At 43.3% G+C, this 19,675-nt stretch overlaps 1 protein-coding gene across 1 annotated transcript in view; it reads left to right on the forward strand.

Annotated features, from left to right (window-relative positions):
* Window positions 1-19,675, forward strand: part of LOC103395837 (ephrin type-B receptor 3-like) — a 39,238-nt gene that overhangs the window by 15,359 nt on the left and 4,204 nt on the right. The window contains exons 4-14 of the mRNA XM_008333635.3: window positions 3,637-3,792; window positions 5,977-6,312; window positions 7,381-7,505; window positions 8,854-9,013; window positions 9,215-9,323; window positions 9,526-9,578; window positions 10,588-10,710; window positions 11,161-11,408; window positions 14,124-14,339; window positions 15,339-15,488; window positions 17,560-17,753. Coding sequence (XP_008331857.1) covers window positions 3,637-3,792; window positions 5,977-6,312; window positions 7,381-7,505; window positions 8,854-9,013; window positions 9,215-9,323; window positions 9,526-9,578; window positions 10,588-10,710; window positions 11,161-11,408; window positions 14,124-14,339; window positions 15,339-15,488; window positions 17,560-17,753 — 1,870 coding nt within the window. The remainder of the gene's footprint in view (window positions 1-3,636; window positions 3,793-5,976; window positions 6,313-7,380; window positions 7,506-8,853; window positions 9,014-9,214; window positions 9,324-9,525; window positions 9,579-10,587; window positions 10,711-11,160; window positions 11,409-14,123; window positions 14,340-15,338; window positions 15,489-17,559; window positions 17,754-19,675) is intronic.

Genomic DNA, 19,675 nt, shown 5'->3' on the forward strand with positions numbered 1-19,675 from the left:
GCACCACCCACGATAGGCTCCCTGGTCGAGGGTATTTTGGTTAAACCAAACCCTTTTTTTTTTTTTTTTAACATGCTTACTGCAAGTCACCCCCCGTCTGTGCCCTCTTCTCTGCATGTATTGTGCGGCTCCTGAAGGGAGGGCAGTGAAGGAGGGTGGAGGAGAGTATGAATTAATGAGGTGTTGTAGAGAGGAGCAACATCCAAACACTGGTGGGAGTGGGGGGGGGGGGAGACACAGAAATAGCAGGAGGAAAGCCAAGTGATTTAGACTGGGAACTGAAAGAAAAGAGCGCTATTTAGAGTGAAAGACTTTCATTAGGGAGACACGAAAACATGCCCCAAAAAAATTCCACACGAGTCAAAAACTAACATGATATGGTTTGTCTGATGAAACATCAGTTAACATTTCTAACTAAAGTACAATAAAAAAATAGGATAAAAGACGGCATTCACACCACACTATTGGTCAAATTAGTTATATGCAGATTTCCAACCCCTGGTCCGAGGGCCGCAGTGGGACACTGAAAAATGTACTTCAGTTTTACTCATTTACTTCATTCCAAAATAATCCAGTCATATCCCTTTACTTATTTTCAATGTTTCAAAACAACAGGTCATTCAGACTCTGATACAGACAGAATAAAGTTTAAAACGAGGTGTCGAACATACGGCCCGCGGGCCAAAACCGGTCCGCTAGGGTGTTTAATTCGGCCCAAAATGCACAAACACTTTATGTTCATGATGTTCTGTCAAATTATATTTAATTAAATATCAATATATTTTATTATACTTGCATGAAAACAAAAGGGGAACACATAGACTTATTGTTAGTTAGAGCTAATTATGCTACGATTGTACTGGTCCAGCTGGTTGGACACTGATACTGGCCGACCTACTGGTCCGGCCCACATGACATCTAATGGGTTGGACACTGACTGCTGCCATCAAACAGTGGCTCTATTATCTTATTCTAAACCCTATAGTTAGTCAGTTAAGAAGTAGTTCATGTTGCATTGCACTTGTGAATATATTTTCAGTAGCCTTAAAGATAGAGAGAAAAAACAAATACCACCACCTAACACCGGGCCTGGATTAATTTCCCAGTTCTATGGTAATACCAACTGGAACTTTTCTTGTGTGAATGCGTGAAATGAAACATAATAGCGGTGGAATGACACCAGATAAGGCTGGAGCAGGTACAGGAATTACGCTCACTCTAATGCACCGACTCAAAAAGGTTTTTATCCTTGACTGTTAAAATTAATTTTCCATCTCCGTACCACCTTAAGAGGTAGTTACGGCGCCATAAAGCCGCAAAGGTCACTTTGTGTAAATAGCTCTTTCAGGAACGTTGCAAAGTGTGACATATTCAAAGTAGCAACGCGCTACTGGGGGGCTCGCTTTAAGCTACTGCACGGTTAGCTGAAGTGAAAACACTTACCGAACGAAGGGAAGGAGGGAGGGAGAGATGGAGGGAGGGGTGATTTAGGAATGAATATGGCACTTTCTCAGTTTAAAATGAGGGCATGGAAAGTTCAAAGACGCCAAGCCTGAGCCCCCTTCACCTAGACGTAAGAAATGGTGTCGAACACGGGGCTGGAGAGCTCATTCATCGCTATTTGTCAGCTCAAGGTTAAAAGCTTGTCCTGATAAGAAACTCCGTAGGGTTTCAGCCAGCGGTTGCGATGAGGAAGTGTAATTTCCTCGGCGGCCTCCTGTTAGTTAATCTACAGATGGCCGCGCTCATTAACACCATTCAAACCGACGTGAGCCAACACGGCTACGGCGGCATTAATCACTCTCAGACGTTTCATTTCTTACCTCGGCCGCGCTGCTTTCTCTCCCACTCGCGGCCGAACAACGCACGAGACGGAGAGGGCGGAAGAGAAAAGACAATGGAGGTGGGGGGAGGAGAAACATTAGCAAATCAAAGAGCCAAATTGCGGTCCCCCCAAAAGAGGTTAAAGCCGGGGTGATTCAGCACCCTCTCCAGAAGAAGCGTGGAAAACAAACAAATAAAAGAAAATCAGGACGCGCCGCCAGAGAGGGGACAGATAAATCAGGGGAGAGAGCGCGGAGCCTAAAGGTCCGTGTGAATTATGGGAGTGGAAATAAGAAGAATTTCATCTTATCTTTGGCTTTGGCTTTTTATTGCTCAGTTTTACGGCTACAACGTGGGGCCATTAGCCGCGCCGATTTTCCTACAAGTGCTTTTGTTGGGAATTAGGGGAGAACTTGAGTTGAGACTGAAAGACCACTTAGCCTAACCAGTTAATCTCTCTCTCTGTCTCTGTCTCTGTCTCCCTCTGTGTGTCTCTCTCTGGCTGCTTTTTACGAGCCCTCCTGCTGACAGGACAGATGTTTGCCAGAGACCCCACTTTTACACCACCAGTTGTGGGAATGTGGGAAACAGTAAAACACGGTTGTGTTGACTTTGATAGATCCAGACTTTTTTGTTGCTAATCCTCCTCCATCTGGATCTATCATTGGGCTTCTGGTAGTTTTATTTCTTTAAAGGTAAAAAACAAAACAAAACGAAGGGCAAACATCTCGCGCACTGACTTAAAAAAAAAAAACAACTAATCCTCTACTTGTTAATAATCGAATTAATTTCTTTGTTTTTCAAATCTAGACAAACACGTTTGAGTCTTGAGATATAACTCTCCTGCAGACCGTAGCGCAGAGCTCCTCTGTTGCGTGGTGCCGTACACCTTGAAAAATTCGAAAGAGCAAACCTACTGTTATATATCAGAGATTTTTTTTCATTTTTTTTTTCCATTATGAGCCTTTTTGTATCCCCTCAAAGGCCCAGTTTTTACTCTTTAATAATTATGTTTTTATCTAAAATCAATTCATTTTGGAAGAGGTTGAAAAAGGTCCTTTCCGATGCAGGTGATTTATTAAGAACAAGTCTGTAATTTGTTGATTTAAAAAAAAGAAAAAAAAAAAAAAAACCAAACCAAAAGATCATCAGTGGGATATTTTAATTAACCGCTCGGACCAATCACAGACGACCCCTCTGTGGTCTTGTCTAAATGCTCTCCTCGGCTAATTCACGTCTGGTCTGATGCCCCCCCTTCATTTGCATTGATTTATGAACTCATTACAGAGCTGTTCTGCATGCATGCGGAGGATTTGTTTGGATTCCGAGGTGCGGTTTTGGCGAGCGCAGGACTGAACAGACACTGATTGATGGCTCTTTGGGCGTAGCCCCTTCTCTCAGAAGTGTTTCTCCCCCGTTTGCCTGACAGCACCAATCTCCTGTCAGCAGGCTATCTTCATCATCCAGCCCCCTCTTCCCTCTTCCCTCTTCCCTTCCTTTTCAACACGGAACTTCGCTGTCATCCCGGCCTCTGTCTTTGAGCAGATTAATGTCACCTGGTAAAGCAATTCAATAATGAGAGAATAGCTGCAGATGTGCAGATGAGAGCCCATGCCGGAGCCTTTCAACGTTCACCACGCGCATATCAACACGTTCTCCATAAACAGTGAGCAAAGCGGCTTCTGAACAAGCGCGGTTATTGTTCTGCGCGACAGAACTCGACTCCCACTTGTCTTTTAGATAAGTGACAGCAGAGCACTTTTTTTTTTCTTCTTTATTTTTGTCTTCTTATTGTCCTCTCTCTCTTTTCAGCTTGCACACCCAGTACCTTTAAATCCAAATTTGGGGAGGGCAACTGTGTCCCCTGCCCGTCCAACAGTCGCACCAGCGCTCGAGGAGCCAATATCTGTCCCTGCCAGATGGGTTTCTACCGCGCCGACACTGATCCTCCTGACTCCGCTTGCACCAGTAAGTCAAAAAAACAAAACAAAACAAAAGACAAGAGCAGCTCAAAGTCTTGTTGAAGTGTGTTGGCAGTTTTGTTTTTTTTTTTATTGTTGTTGCTTTTTGTCACTTAAATATGGAGTTTCAAACCCCCGTAGTTATTGAATGATGCTGAACTGAGGCGACTCAGTGGAAAAGTAGCTACCTCTACTTTAGCTGTTTGACATCACTATATTTATGTGGGTTAAGAGAATGGAAACAAACGTGCATGGATGGGTGAGCGAGGAGCCCCGGCTGTTCTGAAGCTGAAGTCTTTTAGATCGAAGAAAGGGAAAATAATCCTGTGGTAAAACCACAACCGTTTGTGACGCTAGTTTTCAGGTGATTGGAAAGGGGACGCGGTCCTGTGACATTAGTCCCTTAGTCTGTCACAACCTTTTAGGACTGTGCTGCAGAGATCAGTTAGAACATGGGTGTCAAACATACGGCCCGCAGGCCAAAACCTGCCCACTAGAGTGTTTAATCCGGCCCGGCCTGAATATTGAAATTAAAAAAAAAAATACACAAACACTTCATGTTTAGGATGTTTTTGGTAAAAATTGTATTTTATAAAATTTAAATAATAATAATAAATATTAATATGGTTGTAAAAAACCCAAAAGAGAATTGAGTTACATCAGATAAATCCTTATATTTAATGCAATATAATTTGACCTAACATTTCCTGAACATGAAGTATTTGTGTATCTTTTTATTCTCAAAATTCATCACGCCGGCCGAATTAAAATGCCAAGTGGGCCGGTTTTGGCACACGGGCCTTAAGTTTGATGCCCCTAATTTAAGCTATGCATCTGCTTTAAAAGCTGTGTAGGGTGTAACATGCAGTATGGCTGACGGAGAGGGTGATGTGGCGTCTCTGACTGGAGAGAAAAGTCAGCTCCAGTGGTCTTTTACCGACCCATATGACACACACACACGGCCCCACAACTGTCTTCGGCAGATCTTCGTCACAGGGACGCCGTGGACTCTGACATTGACCAGTGCAGACACACAGTCACCGAGTCTAAGGAAACACAGCAACACACACAGACGTGACAGTTCCTGTCCCTGCAGTCTGTCACGGCCGCTGCCAGGCAGCCGGCGCTCGGTGTCAGAGGTGGTCTGTTGGTGTGTTAGGAGGCTCAGCCGGTCAATGGCCGGCAGCTTGGACTCAGCGTGCGTTTCAGATGGGTGTCCAATTAGAGAGGCCTTCGCTCTGAATAGTGTCTGGCCAATTAGAAAGGACAGGACTAGTGAGAAGCACTTCTTGGCGAGGGAACTGGCTCAGGAGCTTAGGTCGCTGGACTGTTGGTTTCACCTTTTTCCCCCCCTCTTCCTGCTCTGAGTAGAGTCAGGCGCTTCCTTCACTCGGCTTAGAGGCTCCTCTCTTCACACACTGTAGAGTGGGACAGGATAGAAGTGTACCTTTGCTGAACCGTGTATTTTTTTTCCTTCTTTCCTACGGGGTTATCGTACTTGATCCAGATTTGAAATGCACCTCAGTCGAAAAAGCGACGAGGCTTATTTAAATGAGGAGGCTGGTTTCTATAGCATGAATGTGTGACGTTTCTATCATGGAAGGATTAGCTGAGCTGCGCGAACACTAGGAGGAGCTACGCGCAGGAAATGACTGTGAAGCTGCAGTATTCTCCTTTTACTTCAGAGTCATCATTTGTACCGTGCTGTTGGATTTCAGCGTGTTTCTATTCCAAATGTTTGTTCGTAAAAGCGCGTGCTGCATTAATTAGGTGTGTTGTTTCATATATTTACACAAAATATATATATAAATACATATACAGAAATATATGTATGCGCATGTTTGTATGTGTCTATATATTTATACATATAGCAACTGTATATATATATTTATATATACACTCCCGCGGGCCATACAGAATGACTTGGCGGGCCTTGAGTTTGACACATTTTCCCCCGTTTAAGGCAACTATGCCTCGTGTTACCAGACAAACGCAGGATCTATCTCAGCTCTGAAGTTTTCTTTTTACCTCGTGTTTTCCTGCTGCAGCTTCTTTGAGAACACAGATTCAATCTCTGTCTCAGATGGACGAGGATGACGGAAAGGATGATGGAAACACTGCATGACTAACACCTGACATGTTGTTTTATTTTGGCCTGTCCGCCTCATGAAACACCCACGTCTGTTTGCAGCCATTCCCTCGGCGCCCCTCAACGTGATATCCAGCGTGAACGAGACCTCGCTGTCCTTGGAGTGGGAGGAGCCTGAAGACAGTGGCGGCAGGAGCGACCTGGTCTACAACGTGGTGTGCAAGAAATGTCTGAGGGACCGCAGCCCGTGCACCCGGTGCGACGACAACGTTGACATCGCCCCTCGGCGCCTGGGGCTGAGGCAGAGGAAGGTGGTGGTGAGGAACCTGCAGGCTCACACCCGCTACAGCTTCGAGGTCCAGGCCGTGAACGGCGTCTCTGGGAAGAATCCCACCTCCCCCAGCTACTCCACCGTTAACATCACCACCAATCAGGCCGGTTAGTAGAAATGGATCCGTCAGTGTCAGTGAACATGTCCACAAACCAAGTTAATTCATATGGGGCTGCACCAATCAATAGCCGTTACCGTGATGATGAATCCGGCTGGTTAGTAGACTGCGTTTTCGACTGGTTTAGTCAGTGATGCGATGAGCTCCCACAATCCAACACAGTACCTGACTATACCTATTATCAAGGGATACGTTCACACCAGCTCGAGTTCTGTTATTCCATAAACAGTAAACGCAAATAAATAAATATATATGTAAATATATGTATAAATATATATAAATATATATGTAAATATATGTATAAATATATATAAATATATATGTAAATATATGTATAAATATATATAAATGTATGTATATATTTTTACATATATTTATATATTTTTTTATTTTTATTATTGTTTTATTTTTCTGTGGCTTGATGGGTCGGTGGTTCGAATCCACCAGCTGCCAAGTTACCACTGAGGTGCACTGAGCGTGGTCACCCTCACTTTGGTGACGTTGGTTAACTGCAGAGGTCACGTTTTACTTGTGACTACTCCCACAAACAGGCATCTACAAAACAAACAGGAAGTCACTCTCGCAGTTGCCAGGCAGTCGAGCTTCAGCTGCAGATACCGGACGGGACACGGTAACGACCGATGTCACGTGACGTCCGCCGTCTGCCGGGCACCGCCGAACAATGTCACCTTTCAACATCCTTACTTCATATTTGCCGCATCATCATCAACCGCAGCGCTCAGCACCTTTCACGGGCCGTAATTACTCTCCAAGTTAACCCGCACTTAATCCACCGCTTCATAGACCCTGGACAGTCATTGTCGATTGAGTCACTTTCAGGCCTCACAAATCAATAAGCTGCAGTGCAATGAAGGTGAAACCACGCGTTGCTTTTTTTTTCTTTTTTTTTTTTAACCGTTCAGGTTGGGAGTGTTGGGAATAATAATCATCCTACCATGGTTCAGCATGAAAAAAAAAATCTTGGCAAAATCAGGGAGCAGAGAGTTTAAAGTGTAACCCTAAACCTCTCTTCACATCTCTGGGTGTCCACCTCCAGCGCCTTCAGCGGTTCCCACCGTCCATTTGATGCGCTCCACCTCCGACACGCTCAGTCTGTCCTGGTTACCGCCGGAGAAACCCAACGGAGTGATCCTGGACTACGAGATTAAGTACCACGAGAGGGTAAGGAGTGTTGTCTTTTTTTTTTTCCTTTCCGAAGCTGACTTTTTAACTTCTGATTAACTTCCAGTCTGCTGGGTTTATGCGGAGGAATTCAATCTGAAATTGTGATGTGCGTGCGCGTGGGCTGGTAGATTTGTGGATAACTGTGTGTCACTGCAGAGCAGAGGCCTGTTAGACTGACTGCTGATGTAATGTGTCATTGGGATTTTTTTTTTTTTTTTTGCAGTAATAGTTTGAGGCATTTTTACCTTATGACAGTGTTAGTGTGGAGTCAGACAGACAGAGGAGCCAGAAGAGAAATGTAGGATGACATGTTCCCCATCATCATCTGTTCTGCAGTTAGGACCTAATGCCTCACAGTCCAGCAGACAATACCTTTTTATACCTGCTGCTTCATGCTGTTCTGGACACCCGTTTCTGCTGGTGGACAAAAAAAGGCAAAACCTGTTAGGGAATTATTACATTATTAATTATTAATTCGTAACATCTAAAAAATAATCAAATAAATTTTGATTAAAAATTTAAAAATTGCATATTTTTACTAATCTCAGTATTATTCTGATATTTTGGTTTTTTTTTACCTTTAAAAATAATGATACATTTTCTCATGATTTTGGTTCTATCAGTAAAGAAATAAAATGGTATCTCATCATTTTGATTTTATTATATTTATAACTAGGAGTTTTAAACAAATCATTTATTGGTCTTTTTTATCCCATACTTTTGACTGTTTTCTCTTGTAACTTTAGTATTTTCATATTTATATTTCAATCCCTTTTTAATCACAATCACAAGTTTCACTTTTGACTGTTTTCTCTTGTAACTTTGACTTTAGTATTTTCATAAATTTTCGTTTATAATTTTACCTTTAAGTCGACCTTTTTTTTAATCCAAATTTGTTCAAGTCCAACCTGACGACTTTGCATCTAGAGGTCACGACCTTCTGTCTGATAAATTTCACTTCGAAATTCAAATATATAACATTCTGAATTGCATGTCATTTTCTTTAAGAAATGTAAAAGTATTAATCAGTCATTTTCTTTAAGAAATGTAAAAGTATACTCTGATTAATCAGGATTAATCACGACATGTGTTTCTATATAACGCTGGAACAGAAAGACAGTCAAACCACCGGTGGATGTGGACGTGTTTCACCCTGTTTTTATTTGTAAAATATTTGAATGAAAAAAACCAAAAAAATTGGAAATGGAAAAATGTCAAGAAAAATAAACGAAAAAATATTTCCCACTTATTAGTCAATTATTTACCTTCGTTTCTCATTATTATATCACTGCTATCGTCATTAAAAAAAACAAAAACGTTCCTGTTCTTTTTTTCTCTCCTCCAGGGTCAGATCATGTCTCACACAGTCACAGCCCAGCACAGCTCAGCCAAGGTGGACGGTCTGAGAGCAGCCACCCCCTACGTGGTGCAGGTCAGAGCTCGCACCGTGGCCGGATACGGACGCTACAGCAACCCCATGGACTTCAGCACCACCAGCCTGAACAGTACGACCACCCACACACACACACACGGGCGCTCGGCTCAACAGGCGACGCCTGGCGATTTCCCGTTACACTTCCCACTAATGAGGGTTCCGGCCTCACGGTTGTAACGGCTAATGCTAATTGGCGTCTATCACAGATGAAGAGGCCGCCCACAAGTCTTTCAAGTGCTGATGTTTGTTGTGTGTGTGTGTGTGTGTGAAGGTGACCCTCAGAAGTCGGTGCAGGACCAGCTGCCTCTCATCGTGGGCTCGGCCTCCGCTGGTCTGGTGGTGATTGTTGCCATGGTGGTTATCATGTTTGTTGTGCTTAAGTAAGTGTTTGATTTTTTTTTTTTTTTTTATTACTGACAGCCTGTAGTGCATGTTTCATTCTGTTGCTCAGCCTCTTAAAGAAGCCTCATTAAATTTTAACCTGCCTTCAGACCGGCGCAGACTCTCCGGACGTGCCGTACCTGGAAAGGGTCAGAGCTGATTACGTGAATGTGATTTTGTTCATGTGCCGTCTGTTTACAGGAAGCAGCGCAGCGGCTCGGAGCTGGAGTACACGGAGAAACTGCAGCAATACAGTAGGTCTACGTGTTCTCTCTGATCATGGCTGTACAGTTATCTGGGCTGATTACATGTATTAACCCATCATCTGACCCCGGCAGGAAATAATCCTCCCGTTGTAGCTAAAGGAAAACCAAACATCCGCTCAGATGAGAAATTAAAACACATACAAGAAGAAAAAAAAATAACCTTCACCCTTATATCGCTTCATTGTTTTCACCTTAACCTGTCGCTTCATTTTTAATACAAAAAAAAATATTATTTGAATGCATGTTTTAATTCAAAATAGCCGACACCCCAGATACGAGCTTCCCGAAATAGTATGGAGTATTCCATGTTGCGGGTCTGCAACTAACGCAAGATTTTGCTCCTGATACGAGGAAAAAAAATCTAGTTACGAATTTGAAAATCCCGCACATACAGTTTCATGCAGATCAGCCAGTTGGTGGCGCTGACGATGATGATAGCAGTGATGTTGATGAAGATTTACTTTTAATGTTAAATAACAAAAATATATTTTTATATATATTTGTAGTATATTTCTGAGGAGCTGGGACGAATATATATTTTTTTAGGTGTTTTTAACGGGAAAATTGGATCGAGACATGAGTGCTGATGTGGAACGGATTGAACTGGGAGTCCAATGTGTATTCATACTGCATCATATATGTTCATGATGTCCATATATGCACTGTTTATCGGGACCATTGAAAAGATCAATGTTTTATTTTGTTAGCGCGCAAGTGAATGCAACAACCGAGAAGTGGACAAAGTTACATGGACAGTTAAATTTAATGGATGTCAGTTGTTTTTGGGTGTGTGTGTGTGTGTGTGTGTGTGTGTATGTGTGTACGCCTCCAATTGATGATGACACAGTTGCAAACAGTGGCAGCACATTCTAACTCCACCAGTGTGTGGGTGAGACATGATGCTGTTTATTGTCTATAAAGTTACATTTAAAAAAAAAAAAAAAAAAAACATTTCTTTTTAAACGAACTTACCTTTTGTCTTCGTCCTCCTTCTCAGTTTCTCCCGGGGTCAAAGTTTACATCGACCCTTTCACCTACGAAGACCCCAACGATGCCATCCATGAGTTCGCCAAAGAGATCGACATCTCCTGTGTCAAAATAGAAGAAGTCATTGGTGCAGGTAAACAACAATATTGTTATTGGTTATTGACTTATTTCACAGGTGTCAAACTCAGGCCCGCGGCCCAAATCTGGCCCGTGGTGTAATTCACCTCCTTCCTTCTCTGCTACTTTCTCCTTTACCTCCTTTACTCGCACTCAGACACAGAATGCACAGCTCCCAGCCTGCTGGTCCGTCCAGTCCCCCCTCCCACCGCTCCCAGGTCACACACTCGATGGTTACGAAGCCCCACTTCATTCCCCGACCCGCCTCACTTCTGAGCTCCCTCCCTCCCTTTTTTCTTTTTTTTTTTTTTTTTAATCCTGTTGACACCAACCCCGTTGAATGATCTCCTTCATTCCTTTAAGCCGACCAGTAACCTCCCCTCACTTCCTCTTCTCCTTCACACCTGCCTTTCCTCACTTGACCCCCACTCCCCCTCCCCTCCCTCACATCTCTGTCTCCAACCAGGTGAATTCGGTGAGGTGTGTCGCTGCCGTCTGAAGCAGCCCGGCCGTAGAGAAATGGTGGTGGCGATCAAAACGCTGAAGGCCGGCTACACCGAGCGTCAGAGGCGGGACTTTTTGGCCGAAGCCTCCATCATGGGCCAGTTCGACCATCCCAACGTGATCCGGCTGGAGGGGGTCCTGACGCGGAGCTGCCCCGTCCTCATCATCACCGAGTTCATGGAGAACGGAGCCTTGGATTCCTTCCTCAGGGTAGGCTTGACGCTCAGTTTTGTTTGTCTCAGAGTCCGTCTGTAAACCGGGCCCGGGGCGTCGGCTTGACGACTGGTTAGAGATTAAATGTGCGCCAACTCCAGCCGCACGGCAGAGCTCTCAGGTGGATGTGTCTGGGTGGAATGGAAGTGTCTGTGTACGACTCCGCAGTACGTCAGGGATCAGAGTTTTGGAATCAGGCTGTGAACAAAGGCAGGATGATAAATGAGGTGTCACGCTGCACATCCACAGCAGCGCCGCGGCTTTTTACATGTCATTTACATTCAGTTGAAATGTGTTTTGTGGTGTTGTTTTTTTTTGTTTTTTTTTCACCTCCTTGATAAGGTTGTTTGAGCCTGGTGAAGAGTCGTTCACACGGAGGACGGCTTCAGGATGTAGCTCTGAATCAGGGCTGGTTCAGGGGCCACATACGGCCCGGATTACATGTCAAGTGGGCCGGATCAGTACAATCATAACATAATAACCTATAAATAACAAAACGTCCGTGTTTCCCGCCCTTGTATTCCTGCAAATAGTACATGCAAAGTACATTTGAAAATATTCATATTTAATGTAATATAATTTGATGAAACATCATTCCACAGTCATCAAGCGTGCTGTATTGAACCCCCCCCACCCCCCACCCAGTGGGCTGGTTGTGGCCTGCGGGCCGTATGTTTGACACCGTTGCCCCTTAAAGGGCCGGTTGTAAACGGAAGACTGTATAAATCAGTGGTCCCCAACCCCTGGTCCGCGGACCAGTACCAGTCCATAGGTCACAGTAATCCTGGTTTTTCCTGCCCCAGACGTTAGCTAAAAAACGTTAGCCTTTCGCGCGGCGTACAATCTTTGTATAAAACCCTGGCAAACCAAACAGCTGCGTGTACATTTGACGGAGCGGTTTGAGCTTCTTTCATCCTTCTCACCCACTCCTCTCAGTCAGCTCTCCTCCCTGGAACTGCAGAACAACATGACCCAGTCTGGCATCCTCACCCGCACTTACCCTCCCACAGAACTACCCCAGTGTGTCACACATGTTGGAGTGCCTGCAGCTCCTCCCTGGAGACGCACACACAAACACACACCCCGTGAACGCGCGCGGAAACTTTTTTTTTTTTTTTTTTTTTTTTTTTTTGCAAGACATACAGAAATACCACACACGCTCAAATATACACGCCACCTTGGCTCTGAAGGCCTGCTATGAATCATGGGTGTTTATACATCCATCCATCGCGGCTTGTTTTGCTGTCAGTTCTCGGTGGAGTGTGCAGACTACAAAGCAGGATGTTTATGGTTTTGTCGTGTCACGTCCCGCGTTCCTTGCCTTCTCGTTGGCGAGTCAAAGAAGAGATTGATTATGTCGAAAATTGCTTTCTGCCGAATTCACGGAGAGAGCCGACCGAGGCGCGGCCGCGGCTCTCTCCCGATTTGCTGAGTTATTATTAATCAGACTTTATCGTGCGTCAACATTCCATTGATTCGTTTTCTCAGGTAGCAGCGGAGAGTTGTAACAATCAGGGCTTTATTCTCCCGCAGCTCTCTTAATAAATGTGCAGGATTGTAAATGTACCTCTGAAGGCTTAATTTCAGATTTGTTTCGTGCTTCTCGTGGGTTAATGGAAGGGGGGGGGGGGATATGGGAAAATTGTGTATTTTAAAGGGGTTGGAATGAGTTTAGAGTAACTGTTGTGATTGTGATGATGAGCAGATATTCCTGCAGTGGTTTCTTCAGAAACGTGAAAGGAGTGGAGGAGAAAAACAAAACCCTTCTTCCCTTAATATGTTCCTGTTGAACTGCCACCTAATATAATAGTTATATACAGTGTTGGGCACAAAATATTTACTCTTTCAGTACGTCACAATAACGGTACATGATAACCGTAATATATTATACTGGTGGTAATACAATTCTGAAAAATAACAAAAATAAAAGTAGAAAATAAAATTTAAAAAAATTCTCAAAAATAAAAAAATGCACTAATTTGTCTTAGCTTTGACCTTTTTTATGTTTAAAATTTAGAAAAAAATTAATAAAATTTAAAGAAAAATATAGATAATTTGAAAAAGTATATAAAAATCATGAAAAAGATATATAAAATGTTTTTACTAATTAGAGTCTGAAAAAGTCTTCAAATTTTCCCAATATAAATGCACTTTTTTTGCCTTAAAATTCACAGCCATGACCTTTTTATGGTTAAAAAAAAATTCACAAAAATATTCTTCAAAAAATATACCATTGATGAGTAATGGAATATACTAACAGGATAATACACTAAAGTTTCTCAAAAATGAATTCAAGTTTTATCACCGTGTTTATGGTGGCTGCTCATTGATGCAGTATTAACATGTACACGAGTATTTGTTAAAGCGCTGGAGCCACATGCAGTACGTGTTCGCACATTTCTAGGTGTGAATGGAAACCTATTTGCATAAAGAAAACAGGAATAAACCACAACTGAATGATGTGATTGACAACGTGAAGGTAACCTCTCCATTCATAACTGCACTTTAACCTAATTGTCCACATAAAATGATTATTACGTGTGTGTTGATGCACGGCAGTAATGTGTTTGGTGTGATAGTAGAGTGTAATTAATCAGCGTGTGTGTGAAAAGGTCAGCTGTCAGCCAGCGGTGGAGCGTTAATGACAGATGTCGTGTTTATGTTGCTGCGGTGAGTGACGGACTCTCTACTGATCTTGTTCTTCTCTTTCAGCTAAATGACGGACGCTTCACCATGACGCAGTTAGTCGGGATGCTGCGCGGCATCGCTTCAGGGATGAAGTACCTGTCGGACATGAACTACGTTCACCGGGACCTCGCCGCACGTAATATCCTGGTCAACAGCAACTTGGTCTGCAAGGTGTCTGACTTTGGTCTGTCGCGCTTCCTGGATGACACTTCAGCTGATCCCACTTACACGAGCTCCCTGGTCAGTGTTGTCATAACCCAACCACAACTGAATGTGCCTCTGTGTGTCTGTGTGTGTGTCTGTCTGTGTGTGTGTCTGTGTGTGTTTCCTTGGTTGCAAGTAATATATGGGCTCCAATGTAGGATCAGAACTGCAGCAAAACAAACAGGATTTTTTTTAGCATCTGTGCTACATTGTAATAACAGGCCATTATATATGGTAGGTTTAGGGACGTCAGATCATGACCTTTATAGACCTTCATTCACTTAGTGGTAATTTTGGACGGTCTATACCAGGGGTGTCAACCTCATTTTGGTTCAAGGGCTGCAACACAACCTAATAAGATGTCGAGCGGGCCGGACCAGTACAGTCATAAGCTAATTAACTATGAATAAAAGTCGATGTTTGTCCCCTTTGTTTTTGTACAAAAAAATATTAGATATACATTACAACGTATTCATATTTAATGAAATGTAATTTTATGTTTGTGTTTTGTTTTTGTTTTTTTGTAAATTCAATGAAGCGGACCGGATTGAATACCCAAGTGGGTCGGTTTTGGCCCACGGGCCGTATGTTTGACACCCCTGTTCTATGATTGATTTTTCAAGATAAAATTTTTTTTTTGTTTTTTTTTTTTGGAACAAGAACTGAACAAATCAAAACGAAGAAAAAGCTTATAAGATGAAACGTATTTTCTCAAAAAGTAAATAAAAAAAATAAAAATTCAATTCATCCAATCATAACTTAGTTATATGGCCCCCCCAAAAAAACATAAATCCAAGGTTATATTTAACTCTCTGTCAGGAATTCTTTAATATATATTTAAATGGTATTCCTGTTCTGTTGTACTTTCTAATTGAATCTATTTCACCCATTCCACATATGCATGTGGCTGTAAAATATGTCTGAGTGTGTGACAATATTTACCCACGCCTGAGAGACTGTGTGTGGAAAATTAGCATTCGATTATGCATGTGTTCCACGTCAACGATGTGTCTGTGTGTGTGTGTGTACCAACAGGGAGGGAAGATCCCCATCCGGTGGACGTCTCCGGAGGCCATCGCCTTCAGGAAGTTCACGTCGGCCAGCGACGTGTGGAGCTACGGCATCGTCATGTGGGAGGTGGTGTCTTACGGCGAGAGACCGTACTGGGACATGAGCAACCAGGATGTGAGTAAAGAAGTCCATGTTGACAGGACCGTTGGATTGAAACGAAATGACGATGTGAACCGAAAAGCAATAACAAAAAAAAAAAATCTCTTTCTTCCAAACAAAATCATTTCAGACATTAAGGCAGGGTGTCAAACATAAGGCCCGCGGGCCACAATCGGATGAGTAAATGAAGGCGCTACATCTGTAGTTACATACAAATAATAATAATAATAATTTGAACTTTATTGATCCTAGCAACCGCTAACCGCTACACTACGGAACCACCAATATAATATAATGAATATCCTGGTGTCATTGTTCTACATCACGTCATTGGTCAACCACATCAGGTCCAGTCCAAACACTGTCCTGTACCTGCCGGTCCCGTGATGACGCTCTGATTTCCAGCCCTGACACCGTCGAGCGAAGTGCGTTCGGCCGGTTTTATCTCCCGCTGGCAGATGCTGATGTCGCTCTGTTCTCGTTTTTTTTTTTTTTTTACCGGGCTTATTAACAGCCCCCTACTTCACAAATCCATACAGCAAATCCTCACTGCTCACAGAAAACACAAAGGCTTATTCAGGAGAGGGGTAAAAAAAAAGGGTCTCTTTTTCTCGTCGAGTGTTGTTACCTGTCGGCTATCTGCACAGCACAGGCATCCTAACTACGGAAAAGAGAGTCTCTCACTTCCTCCTCACTGAACGGCAGTTCTGAGAGCCGCGCGTTCTCCCCGATTCTCCCAGGGATACCTGCTACGTATTGCGTTTCATAAAGAAAGAATTGATAGCAATAAAGGCGTGGAAGAATCAAAATGAGCGAGGAATGTCAGCGGCGCGTGTATAACTTTCAGAACCAAAGCCCCCACGCTGCATTTGAAAGCATCAAAGTAGAGAGGCCTTCCATTGTTCCCGGCAGCCTTTGTGCCACAACCGTCGCTCAATAAGCAACAGAGTCAACAAATGGAGATATAAACAGAGGTGCTTGTTCGACACGAAAATCAAAGACGGAGCGACGGGAAAAAAGAAAGACTGCGGCACAAATGTTTTATTGTTTCCAGATGGCGTTTTTTTTTTTTTTAAGAGTGGAAAATGCAGTCCCGGGCGAAGCTAAATTAATAATAATAAAAAAAAAATGTTTTTATTTCACAAATTGTTGTCTCTGCCGAGAATTACGCCATTGTTGGAGTGACAATTTGGGAAAAAAAAAAAAATTCTAATCTATTAAAAAAGGGGATTTTTTTTTTCTCCTCGTCGATGAAGCCAGAAGAACAATTGACATCATCAGTCACTGCTTCAACGCAGTGACGTAAAGAAAATACTTAAGAAACATCATTTGTGTTTGTTCGTAGCTAAAGCAAACCTGAGTGATAGCTTGATGAAAGCCAACGGACTTTATAGCTTTAAGTCAACGGACTTTAAGGGGGTGCTGCTTTAGGTAAAATAAAAATATGAAAATGTTGTAAAAGTCATCACAGATACTCAGTTCAACCAACAATACCTTTGAACTCTATTAATTATGGCTAAATAAAAATAGCATAAAATATATAAAGCTAATTTAGTTTTAGTCCTTATGTGATGTTGTTTTGGTCAAGACTTAGCATGGTTAGCCCCCAAAAACTGATTAGGACGCCCCCGGTGTTAGACAGCTCCTAAAGGTTAAGGTGGCAGTGCTCAGTTGTTACATGTAAATGGCTGTCCTTGACATTCAAACCAATGCCGATGGTTTTGCCTTTACCGTGTGTGCATTGAATAGTACAGCTGTTTTTTTTTGTCTTTTTTTTGCTCTTCTGCCCCCTGTTGACATTTGTTCATTCTAAACAGAAATAAAGGTTAAAAACCATTTCCAGCATACCCGATGACACAGGGAGACCCAGTACTTTCTGTTTAAAGCACGTAGAGCACGAGGCGGCGTGGGCTGCTCCGGGTGCTAGGCCGCCTAGCGCCGGCGTCTGTACGCGTGCTCGTATCTCAACTCTACTCGTATCTCGAAGCAAAGAATTTGATCGAAAACTTGCTCGCATCTCGGAATACTCGTATGTCGAGGTACTGCCGTATACATTTGAACCTAACAGATGGACCTCTGTCTTCAGGTGATGACAGCGGTGGAGCAGGACTACCGTCTGCCTCCACCCATGGACTGTCCCATGGTGCTGCATCAGCTGATGTTGGAGTGCTGGATGAAGGAAAGGAACCTGAGACCCAAGTTTACTCGCATCGTCAGCACGTTGGACAAACTGCTCCGCAACGCCGCCAGCCTAAAGGTGGTGACCAGCAACACGTCAGGGTGAGTCGACCGGTGATCGAGTGCGGGTTCTCCTCCGCAGGCGTCGCTGTCGGAGAGTTTCGCAGAATGATGTTGATTGATGCTAACCTCTTTTTCCCACTTCCAATTTTGGAAACGGTGTGGGTGGAGGTGGAGAGCTACTCAACCGACTGACAAGCATATTGTTTGAAGTGCACTGACACCCCGATCCCTTCTCCAAGAGACGGCTGTAGCTCTCACACACACTTCTTCCATACAGAGATCGGAGTTTATTGGAGGCTCGGCTTTGTTCTGAAATTCGCCCGTATACCACTGTAGGGACTGGGGCAGAGGCTGATGGGAGGTGTTTGTTTTTGAAAATAAGAATCTACTATCTTTGGAGTATACTTTGGAAGTGTATTTGTTCAGAATACGCTTTAGGATTTTACTTCGTGGCTGCAGCACAAATAAGCCCTGCGGCAATGTGCAGAGGGTTGGAGCCAGTCGACGTACATGTGCATTTTACTGCAGCAGCTGAAGCAGAAGCAGAAGCAGAAATACTGAACCTGGTGGTGGAAATGTGAACTGTTACTGTGGAAGTTTAGGAGTAACGATAACTCAGGTTTCTGTTTTCACTTTTGTCACTTTCTGAACCTATCAGTGATGTCGTTAGGCTACAAATTAGCCTCATGGGGAAAGAAATACCCAGAAATAGCAATTCAAATTTCCAGACACTAAGCAAAAGTACTGTAATCTTAGCCCGGACGCTAAACTTTGCCAAACTTTCGCTAAACTTTGTAGCTGAAAATGAAGCAAAAAAAATATTCGACAAAAAGCTATAAAGTACTACATAGCATCACTTTGCTCTGTGCGTGTGAAACATGATGTGTTTCGGAGCTAATGCAGTTGTGATTCCACTTAATAAAGTTTGGTCAAACTAAAAGCCCAGAAACGCTACAGTTCCAGAACCTCGCTCATAACATTTATAAGCTCCTCTGGAGGATTAGTTTGTTTTTATTATTTTTTCGTTGGCCGCCTTAGCCAACTATTATTAAAAATACAATATTTTGCTTCTGTTTTTTTTTTTTACCACATAAGCAGAAACTGTGCTTGCAGTTTTTTTTCTAGAATGACAGCAAAAACTGTGAAAACAGAGGAGGTGATGCAAGGGTTTTCTCTATACTGTGTGTAGACGTGTCTGCTGATGGTGATGGTGATGATGATGATGGTGATGATGATGATGATGTGATGCTGCAGAGATGACTTGCAGTGAACCTCTAAAAAAAGGTGTCATCATTAAAAATCTATCTGTTGATTGATCCATCCATCTATCTATCTATTTATCTAGCTAGCTATGTAGCTAGCTAGCTATCTAGCCATCCATCCTTCCATCCAGCTAGCTAGCTATCCATCCATCCATCCATCCACCTACTGTCTCTCCACTGTCTTAGCCCATACTTCTACTCTACCCCTTGTCCTTAAGTCCTATTCGTGTGCCGGCACTTGGGCTCGGTGAAGCTAATTGTGTGTAGAAATGTAATGGCTGACCTCCGTTTAATTCTCCGGAATATAGGTGACGGGACAGACAGCAGCCCGAGTCGCTGAGGTGGAAAAGGAGGAAGTGATGGAGTGTGAGCAATAGGGGAGATTGAGGAGAAGCTAAAAGAGAGGAATGTGTTTAATTAGGTTGCTAATGAGCTTTTTAATGCATCAGGGGAGGGCATGCCCGGCGCTGTGACGAGGGAGCAGCGGAGGTGTGTGCGCGTTTGTGTTTGAGCGGGTGTGTGTGCGTGCATGTTATGCTACGTTATGCTCACTGTGTGCAGATGACATGCCAATGATTAATTTATAGCCTCATCTGTATGCACCGGCGAGAGGGATGGGCAGAGACGGATGGAAGGTGGAAGAGGAGGAAGAAAGGATCGTTTTGTCAGAACATGATTTAGGGAGCGTCTCCCTGTGTT

The sequence above is a fragment of the Cynoglossus semilaevis genome, chromosome 20 (genome assembly GCF_000523025.1).
Source record: "Cynoglossus semilaevis isolate Cse_v1.0 chromosome 20, Cse_v1.0, whole genome shotgun sequence".
Taxonomy (NCBI): domain Eukaryota; kingdom Metazoa; phylum Chordata; class Actinopteri; order Pleuronectiformes; family Cynoglossidae; genus Cynoglossus; species Cynoglossus semilaevis.